This window comes from Podarcis erhardii (genome assembly GCF_964252035.2).
Source record: "Podarcis erhardii genome assembly, chromosome: 2".
Lineage (NCBI taxonomy): Eukaryota > Metazoa > Chordata > Lepidosauria > Squamata > Lacertidae > Podarcis > Podarcis erhardii.
Window position 1 is genome coordinate 89,746,865 of NC_138498.1, and position 9,861 is coordinate 89,756,725.

Sequence of the window (9,861 nt, forward strand, 5' to 3'; positions counted from 1 at the left end):
TAATTAGCAACCCATCCCTGCATGAAAGAGTCTTTTGAAAGCCACTTTGGTTATGCATTACTTCATTATCTTCCTGTGATGTTTATAATTGTTGCACATAAAGGTTCTGTGCATATTTACCTGGTTTTGGCCCAAAGAAAAAAGGCATGGATTTATTCAATTACAAGCTTCTATCCACCTGTGTGTGTGTGTGTGTGTGTGTGTGTGTGTGCTTCTCCCACTGCCCCCTCCCCCCACATAGAAAAATCAAAGCTGGCCTCCAACTTGTGCCTCCATCATGCTTAATGGATGTGAAAAGCTCTACATGTTGAAATTCCTTCTCCTCTACTATGATACATCCTGTGCATTCCCAGTGCTAGTTCTTGAAGCCTCATTCGCAGGACGATATACACAATCCATATTGATCCTGTAGTTTCTCGACAAATACTGCCGTTTGATGCATGTTTCAGAACGGTGTCAACATTTGAGAGAGCCTTCACACATGCACAGATGAGTGTACATTGCAGATTACTTCATGAATAGTAGCATGGTCAAAGAAACCAAAAAGGTCATGAACGTCAGGTGAAGACACCCCCACCCACCTCTCCCCCTCTCTGATATGAACAAGACTGCGCAAATGTAGCTTGAAATGCAGCAGAAGAGGAGTGGACTTCATTCTGTTTTAAGCTGCAAATATGAGTATACCTGCATACAAGCCTCTTATTTCCAAAGGATGTCTGTTACCAGGAAAGGTATGTGGCTTTGCTCTGAAAAGCAGTGGTGTGTGTGTGTTTGGAGAATATCATAAGTCACCACCACCACCACCTAAGTGCATTGACATTACTCGTAGATCAGGCTGCCTCTTGGAATAATTACTGACAAATCAGAGATGCTGGGTTGTATTCAGCAACGTCATGCCACACACATAGTAGCTCTCCGTTTGCAAAACAGAACTTTCCTCTCCTCTCTCCTGCATCCCCTGCGACGGACAGACCACTGGGTCATCATCCTGGAGACCCTTAGCCAATCATGGCAGGGAGGAGAAATGGAAAATCAGGAGAGAGTGAAGATGTAAATGGAGATTTTGACAGTTTAACAGGCAGGTGAGGGCTGGCTACAGAAGTAGCTAGTTGTGCTTAAGGGTTTGTCAGGCAGAACAAATCTGTTTACGTAATTTCCTCAGGTGGAGGGAAAGACCGCTGCTGCTGTAGAGAAGAAAAGGGGTGAGCCAGGGCTGCCCCGACCTTAAGAGCACCTAGGTAAGCCCTCCCCTACCACCAGCTGATTGGCTGGCCCGAGGGTGATGAATACTAATGAGACTGGGGAATCCCTGAGAATGTAGACGGGGGCGTGAGCCCGCAACCCCCCCTTTAGGTCGGGAGTGGCTTTGTCAGGCAGAACAAATCTGTTTACGTAATTTCCTCAGGTGGAGGGAAAGGACCTAGAAAGGGGCTAGAGGTGCTTTAACAAGAAAGCTAAAAGTGGTTAGCCATTCTAGGAGAAGATTGTTTCAACAGAGACCGTTTTGTTGTGGATAATTATTAGTAAAGTTCTTGTTTAAACCTAAAACAGCAGCTCTGACACACACAAAAAGTATTGTGCCTTTGATAGTGAAGCCCTAAAGCTTCATCCCACTTTGGTTTTGTTAATAAAAAAAAAAAACCAGTTTTCATTTCCATCTTGCCTCAGCTTTAATTTATACCTAGTTCAGGGAATAAATTGTCACAGGAACCTCCAATATGAAAAGTCCTTGCTGCAGGTTTACATTCTATGCTACCACATATAGAGAATCCCTGAATTCTCAGTGGCTTTAGAAAGGAGTGATCAAGGGGAAATCACCTCAGACTTGGTCATGTTGCCACACTCCCATCTTCACTGAGGGAGTCCCCCTCTCTCTCTCTCTCTCTCTCTCTGTGTGTGTGTGTGTGTCACACACACACACACACACACACACACACACACACACAGAAAATCCTGGAGCAGAATCTGGGGGCTCACAGGGAGAGGAAAGGAAGGGGAAGCAAGCAGAAGTCGACTCATGCAGCACTGGATACAACCCATTAATTGGCCTCTGCCTTGTTCAGCAGCTCAGATGTGAATCAAAGGATTATATTCACAAAGACACATTTATGTATCTCTATAATAACAAGGCCCCACCCCCAAAACATCCTTCTTCTCAAAAGCTTTGACACCCCCCCAACCAATGTTGATTATTTCTTTTAAGGAGGATGCTAACTAGTTTACGTATGTTCATTCTGATTTTTTTTATTCATCATACACAAGCAGAAAGTTTCAGAAAACTCTATTTCTACACAAAGCAACCTTCCACACCAATAATAAACCACTGCTATATACAAACATGTAGTCATCACCATACACAAGTTTTGACTTTAAAAAATTCTGTTTTCCTCCATCACAGTTTGGGTTGATTTTTTTCTCTTTTTTTAATTCAGGAGGGCATTGATCATTTGGCACATTGTTTATTTGCTTTCGTATGACCAAAAGGGATAATTGAACAGGGGAGCACTGTTAATGATGGATATTTATTGATTTGTTTATGGTAAATAAACACCATTTGTCTACAGAAATTGAAAACATTCCTTTTTGGGACAACAGACAAACTTTTCCATATTTTACAAATGAAAATCCAAATAATGAGACAAAGACGCCTGCTTGCTGCAATTTAAAATATTTATTGTAATTAATCCTTATTTGGAAACAAAGTGAGGCATTGATTCAAAGACAGCATACTGGAACCCAGGCCCTGTGAGGATTCTCAGCTGTGGATTTTCCAAACAAAACCGTGCACTACTATGAGTCACTTTTAGGGCAAAGGATAATAGCAAATGTCAGATTTGCTAAACAGGCATGCCATTTCTCTATGCACATTAATCCTGTTCATTAGCAAGATATCAGTCCAATCCACCTTTGGCAGAATAGAGAAGGCAGTGGCTGTTCACAATCCCCTATCATCAAGACCGCTTAAAAGCAGCATTGCCACATGGAGAATAGCTAGAGGCCGTGCATAAAAAGTTCCAGAACAGGGAAGGTAGCTTCATGGAACCTGTGTGGATATGGATGGAATTCACTTATAAAGGTTGGGGAATACTGACCCAAGTCAGAAATCTACACACACACACTGGTGTTACTTATATTTGTGGATCAGGCTCCTTGTGGATTTTTCTTCTTCATTGCAATAGTGTTTGGACCGTCATGGTCCTTGGTGCCTGCATGACGAGTCATCTCGTCAGTGCATAAAATGGTTTCCCTTTTAGAAGAAAAAGCAAACCACTCTGTCTACTACAGGCTCACACAAGCTAAGCTGTCCATGTGGCCTGAGTCCTGCCCTAAGCCCTCCCTCCTTTATCCACAGGTTTTCATGTTAACTTCCACATGGGCACGCCCATTGGCGTATGTTTGATGGAAGCACTTCCCAGTTTTCAGGATTAAAAGGGACCTGCAGCTGATTCTGGCACTGCGTTTCTCTGACTGAAGCCCCATCGAAGGAAATGCTAGACAAAAACAGCAAACAACATACTCAGAGATGAGTATGAAGCGTGCTATTTGCAAACTCTTTTGGAGCTGGAATGCCAGTTGCAAGCATCAAGAAGACTGACATCTGACTACCCTTGTGTTTGGATGGGTTTCGTCCCGTATTAAGTTATGGCCCACACAAGAAATGAAACATTGGAATCATCCTTTACTAACATGTTCCATTTTAAGCATGTGGGGGTGAGCCTGGCCACGTGCCTCTCAAGGGGTGGGGGCACAAAGTGCCATGCTTAAAATGAAATCTGTATGTCCATGCATTGCTAAATCTGGACCATAGCCCACCAGGAAGGAGCACACTATAAAGAATCACCTGCAAAGTAGGTTCAGCAAGCAGAAAGGAAGGAAGAAGAAAAAAGGGTTATGGATGGAACATTGAATGGTTGGGAGAAATCGTTCGAAGGAATGAAAACAACGAGAAAGCGCACCCCCTAGCCACCTCTCATTCCTCTTCCTCCAACGCACCATCCCATGAAGACCTTCTTCCGGGATGTTGACGCTTCTCGTCGACGCGGCCCTTGCTTAAGTTATCGAGCAACTCTAGCAGCAAACTGCCTTTGCTACATTCAAAGGAATCCTGGGGCTCGCAGGGGACAGTAGTGTAGTCTGGGTTCTCTGCATCCACCAGGTACCTCTTGCCCGGATGCTGTCGTTTCTCCAGGTTCTGCTCACCCTCATCGATCTCCTCCTCCCAGCTCCTCTTGCCAGGGTGCTGTCGTTTGCTGTAAGTCAGGTACCTCCTGCCTGGATGTTGCCTTTTGGAGAATTCATCCAGATAAGCTAGCTGGCTGCTGCTAGGGAGGTCAAGGTATTGTTCTCGCAGGTACCTCCTGCCTGGGTGCTGCCTCTTCTGCACTTCCAAGTAGGGATCAAATTCATCCTCTTCCTCTCTTTTCCCAGGGTGCTGACGCTTCACAGTTTCTCCGTAAGATTCCTCATCCACATCTTCCCTTTTCCCGGGACGCTGCTTCTTTTCTAGATCGTAGAGAGATCTCTTTCCAGGGTGCTGCCTTTTCGAGATCCAGTCTGGCTGAAAAGCTCCTGGCTCTGCCCAAGGAAATGAACAGCATTAAAACACTCCAAGAATAAAGTTGTACTTGATTGAAAGGGAGCATTTATTTATTTAACACCTATTAGATGCCACCTGAATGTGATAAAACCACTAAACAGTTTTCAAAAAAGCCCACACCGTTCATTTAACACCAATTAAATTAACTGTGTCAATAACATACAGTTAAAAACAGGTATTCAAAACATTCAAAAGGTAATTAAAACCAACAGTATGCTTAGAAAATTAAAATGCATGTTAGCATTCTACATATCTGGATGGACTTGCCCAAAAGCTGTGAAGTGGATATTTTGGGGGTCAGACAATCCCGAAACATTCAGCAAATTTGCCTGCAATGTGCATATGCTAATTTATATGTATCTAATATAATTTATATGCATCTGGGGGTGTCTACTATATTTTTCCTACTATACACATTTTTATATGCAGCTTTCCACAATATGCACACTTTTGCCAAGTTATTTTCCCTTATGTAATGCATTTTGTATGCTGTTTTCACTAATGTATGCATTTAAATGCACACATTACCCCCTTGTATATGCATTTGTGTACACATTAAGTTAGCCTGTAAATGTGAATTGAATTGTCCCTCTCTCAGTGCTCCCACACGATCCATTGTCATTCCAGTGTGTTGTCTGAATAATCCTTCTGCATTTCTTTAGACCTAACCCATGGTGACTTCTTGTATGCGTGAATGACACCTTGGGGACACATTATACGGATGCTGCAAAAACCATGCATGCACAAGGAGCACTCATTCCACAATAATCACCCATCTGGAAGCTCCCTGAGATATTCCTTTTTCACAATTATCTGGGAATGGAATTAAAGTGGAAGTAACATCTTTCCCCATGGTCAAGATCCTTCTCTTAGCTGGATCCAACTGGTGTTCTTGCTTAAGTGACCAAAAAACAAAAAATCTATGCAGTGTCCGTCGAACAATATAAAACTATTATTAATAATACACACCCCCAATCAGCAAACACTAAAAGCAAGTATACAATACTAGTGTCTGGATAGGCTAGCTGAAATAAGAAAGTGTTTAGAAGGCTTTTTAAAATAGTATAGAAGAGTTTGGATTTGATATCCCGCCTTTCACTCCCTTTAAGGAGTCTCAAAGCGGCTAACATTCTCCTTTCCCTTCCTCCCCCACAACAAACACTCTGTGAGGTGAGTGGGGCTGAGAGACTTCAAAGAAGTGTGACTGGCCCAAGGTCACCCAGCAGCTGCATGTGGAGGAGCGGAGACGCAAACCCGGTTCTCCAGATTACGAGACTACCGCTCTTAACCACTACACCACACTGGCTCTCTATAGCATGGGTGCCTGCCCATTGTTCATTGCTGAGAGAACATATTTGGAAAGTTGCAGTCAGATGCAGCCCCAGAACAGACCAGTCTCTCAGGCATAGGCAGGTTAACTCATTTTCTTCCAGTAACAAAGGATGCAGCTTTATACTGAGTTGGACCATCAGTTCCTCTAGCTCAGTAGTATTTACACCAGAGGTGGGCAGGTTTCAGGTGGGCAGGATCTACTTTGTTTTTTTTACTAGAACCAACCAGATCCAGGTGCAAAACAGTGATAGTGGTCATGTGGGGGTGTGATAACACAGAAGAAAGAAGGAGCATCCCTCTCAGCACAGGAATCTGTTTTCAGTATCAAACTTCTAATAGCAGTCTTCTTAGTCCAAAAGTCCATCTCTGGTGCCACACACTCTCAAAACCTCCTTTCACCTGAACACAGCCTAAGCTAGAAGGGGAGGCTTTTTGTTCTTGCTATTTTGAAGGAAAAAATGGAGTCAGAACTCCTTGATGATCCAATGTGCAATATGATTTAGTTAGTGCATAGGAAGACGGGAAGGCAACTGTTTGAAAAGAACAAGGGGTTTACCCTGACACTGTGAGCAACAACGTTAACACAACAAGCTAAATACAGTTGCAGCATCCAAAAGCCCTTTCTTAACCGTCAGTTTGCCCTTATCTTCTGCAGGTCTCCCTGTGTCACCATATATATTGTTGACTGCGCAGTTGATCCCAGCCTACTAACTGCACACCCCTGGTCCCTACAGACTGGCAGTGGCTCTCCAGGGTTTTGTCAGCCATACCTGGATATGCCATAGATTGAACCAGAGACCAGCGTGCACATACTGAAAGGAATAGTGCCTCTTCCCTAGAGAGGCCAGTCTGAAATGGAACTGAGTGGATAAGGGAGCAAAAAATGTGATTTAATAATGAATCGCTTGCTCTCAGCATGCAGCAACTGAGGAAGGTGCCTCTTCTTCCTAACAACTGTCATTCAATTCCCTAAACCTCAACACACACACACACACACACACACACACACACACACACACACCCCTTTGAGGCCCTTTACAGACAGGGAAGTGGCATATAAACAAATACAGCCATGAACTTCAGCTACTGACAAGGTACACCATTTACCTTTGTTGGGATCTTCTTTGTCATCGTCCACCTTCTTCAAAATGGACTTCACGATGATGTTTTCTGCCCTTTGGAGGATGCCATCCAGATTGCTCTTTCCCTCGTTCTCCATTCCCTCTGGAAACGGCTGCCCCATGTTGACAGAGACGCTGGCAAAAGCCAAGGAGAGCAGCAGCAGGAGCCGCTGGACCGATGTCATCGTGGGACGGAAGTTCCTGCAGGTAAAACAGGGTGGCAGAGAATGGAGCAAATATGGAAAGAAATGCAGCATTCCTGATAATGCAAAGAAACATGGAACGTCTGGGAGCTAAATGTAAGCTTTCCTGCCATCATCCAGGTCTCCTGAAGTTGCCCATGGAAATGGTGCTTGTCCCTTTAAATATTCTAGATGCACTCTCACTTTAACTCGAAGATCTTCAAATGAATTTGGATGTTTGCCTTTGAGCAAACACAAGGACTGACTCAATATGAAAGCAAATGCTGGTGGTACAGTATTTTAACATACAGTGGTACCTCGGGTTAAGAACTTAATTCGTTCTGGAGGTGCGTTCTTAACCTGAAACTGTTCTTAACATGAGGTACCAATTTAGCTAATGGGGCCTCCCGCTGCCTGCCGGAGCACAATTTCTGTTCTCATCCTGAAGCAAAGTTCTTAACCTGAAGCACTATTTCTGGGTTAGCAGAGTCTGTAACCTGAAGTGTCTGTAACCTGAAGCGTCTGTAACCCAAGGTACCACTGTATTCATTTAATGATAGAAAACACACACACACACACACACACACACACACACACACACACACACCTCTCTCTCTCTCATCCCCCAGCAACGAGATTTTTAAGTGGCCAAAGAGCTAACTCGATGTAACGTACACACAGTGCTTCCCCCCCAAATGATACTTTCATTTTGACTCAAGAAAATCACCATTTTATACTCCAAATCAGGAAAAATAAACACAGTAAATGGACAAAAGTAAAAAGATTCACAAAATATTCAGGACAAAAAAAAAAATTCCTTCCAGTAGCACCTTAAAGACCAACTAAGTTAGTTCTAGGTATGAGCTTTCGTGTGCATGCACACTTCTTCAAATATTCAGGGCTATGCATACCCCTGCGTCCCCCCAGAAAAAAGTACTGCCTACACTTATCCAAAGTTATATATAAAACCTTTCCTTCCAAACATTGGCTTAGATTTTGTTTGGTAGAATATATTTAAAAATGCAAAAAATGTTTAAAATACAATTATCAGCATATAATTATTATAGCTTGCATAAAATTTCTTTCTTAAAGGACTGTTTTAAACCAGTATATTGTTCTAGCTTTAATGAAAATCCATTTTTTTCCGGCTTTTTGCCATTTATTTTCTAACAGCCCTCAAAACATTTTTTTATGAAGCAACGTTAAAAGCTTGAATAAAAACTATACCTTGCTGTTATTTTATATTTTGTCTAATAACTTAATGAAATGCATTTTAGCATGCTGGAAAATGTAACAAAAACATAATGTGATTGCTTTTAATGTAATGCCAACTGTTTTATATTTCTAAATCTGGTATCTGGCAAACTATCAATGATTATTTTAAGGCACCCACTTTAATCAAATCAGAGTTACTTTAAAAAACAACAACAGAATGCTTTGCTAGTAAATGAAATATATGCATTCTTCTTTAAAGTTTTATAAAGCTATAACTCAAATTCAGAGCAGGCATTTCCCTTAAATAAATAGCAAATATATATATATAACAATGAAGATCATAACTGAAGAAAATCTGTATCATAGCGTACAGACTTGTGAGGTGTTGTTTAGTTTCAGCCTTCATCAGAAGGAAGAACTTTAGCCAGACAGCCTAGCAAATAAATCTAAATGAAAATTACCTTCTGCCCCAGTGCTTTATTCCTTTGCTGAGGTTACCAAAGAGTTTTTTCCGAGCTCACTGTATTTCTGCAGCTATTCACTCGTCTGAGCTTTGAAACTGTCCTTTCTCCTTTGAATCACATCAGCTCTCCAATAGAACTGCTCCTGAGTTCTCTTTGGTGGGTTAGCTCTTCCCTTCTTATACAGTGCTGTCTCCAGACACATTATGCAAATAGCCGTGAGGGAACTAACGTATGTGATGCGTTGTGTGTCTCCCCCACATACACCCTTCCCCTTTCATTGATGTCAGTGATCTGAAATTTGAATGCACATTAAAATTCCTACAGTTATTAAGTGACCTCACGATGCTACTTTTTTTGTTTCTTCTTTTGTTTTGGAAAACAGCATTAAATGGGGGGGGGAGTTTGTGTCTTATATAAAAGGCTCATGAGCTTCATGTTAGAGAAGGGTTATGAGTCACGTCTAAAGGGCTCAATTCAACATGCAATGCAAACAAGCGTAAAATGATGCGTGTCGGGGCAAAAGACCTTTGTTGGCATCCATCTGTCTTGGGTGACCGTGGAAGAGTGCACCTTCGGAGCAAAGTTCAGTGGTTGGAGACTTACAGTGCCTGCTGTGGCTGTAGAGACCGATACAGGAGAGACATGTTTTATTGCAGCTGACGCAGATGAAGGTGTCTGGTTTTGCTGCTACTGGTGCACCATAGAGTTCCTCCCTCTGCATTCTTCCCAGTGGTCATCCCTTCTTTGGACACTGCTGTAGATTCGGGACTGATAAAGGATTTCTTCATGCAGTGCATAGTTCAGCTAGGGAACTTGCACCGCCAGCAGGCAGTGATGGCCACCAACTTAAAGGTAAAGGGACCCTGACCATTAGGTCCAGTCGTGGCCGACTCTGGGGTTGCGGCGCTCATCTCGCTTTATTGGCCGAGGGAGCCGGTGTACAGCTTCCG

General features: G+C 42.7%; 1 protein-coding gene across 1 annotated transcript; it reads right to left on the minus strand.

Moving 5' to 3' along the window:
* Positions 1–2,656: 2,656 nt before the first annotated feature.
* TRH (thyrotropin releasing hormone) lies at positions 2,657–9,081 on the minus strand. The gene is made up of 3 exons (XM_081853909.1): positions 8,909–9,081; positions 7,037–7,251; positions 2,657–4,575 (listed from the first exon to the last, which is right to left on the minus strand). The coding sequence occupies exons 2-3, from the start codon at positions 7,233–7,235 to the stop codon at positions 3,971–3,973; spliced, it is 804 nt and encodes a 267-aa protein (XP_081710035.1). The 5' UTR covers positions 7,236–7,251; positions 8,909–9,081; the 3' UTR covers positions 2,657–3,970.
* Between the last annotated feature and the right edge of the window lie 780 nt (positions 9,082–9,861).

What these genes read in the sequence shown, in the direction of transcription:
- TRH (XM_081853909.1), bottom strand. Translation starts at nt 7,235, where the DNA reads ATGACATCGGTCCAGCGGCTCCTGCTGCTGCTCTCCTTGGCTTTTGCC. An exon ending in CAAAGAAGATCCCAACAAAG is followed by an intron (nt 4,576 to 7,036) that starts GTAAATGGTGTA and finishes TTCCTTGGGCAG; the next exon opens with AGCCAGGAGCTTTTCAGCCA.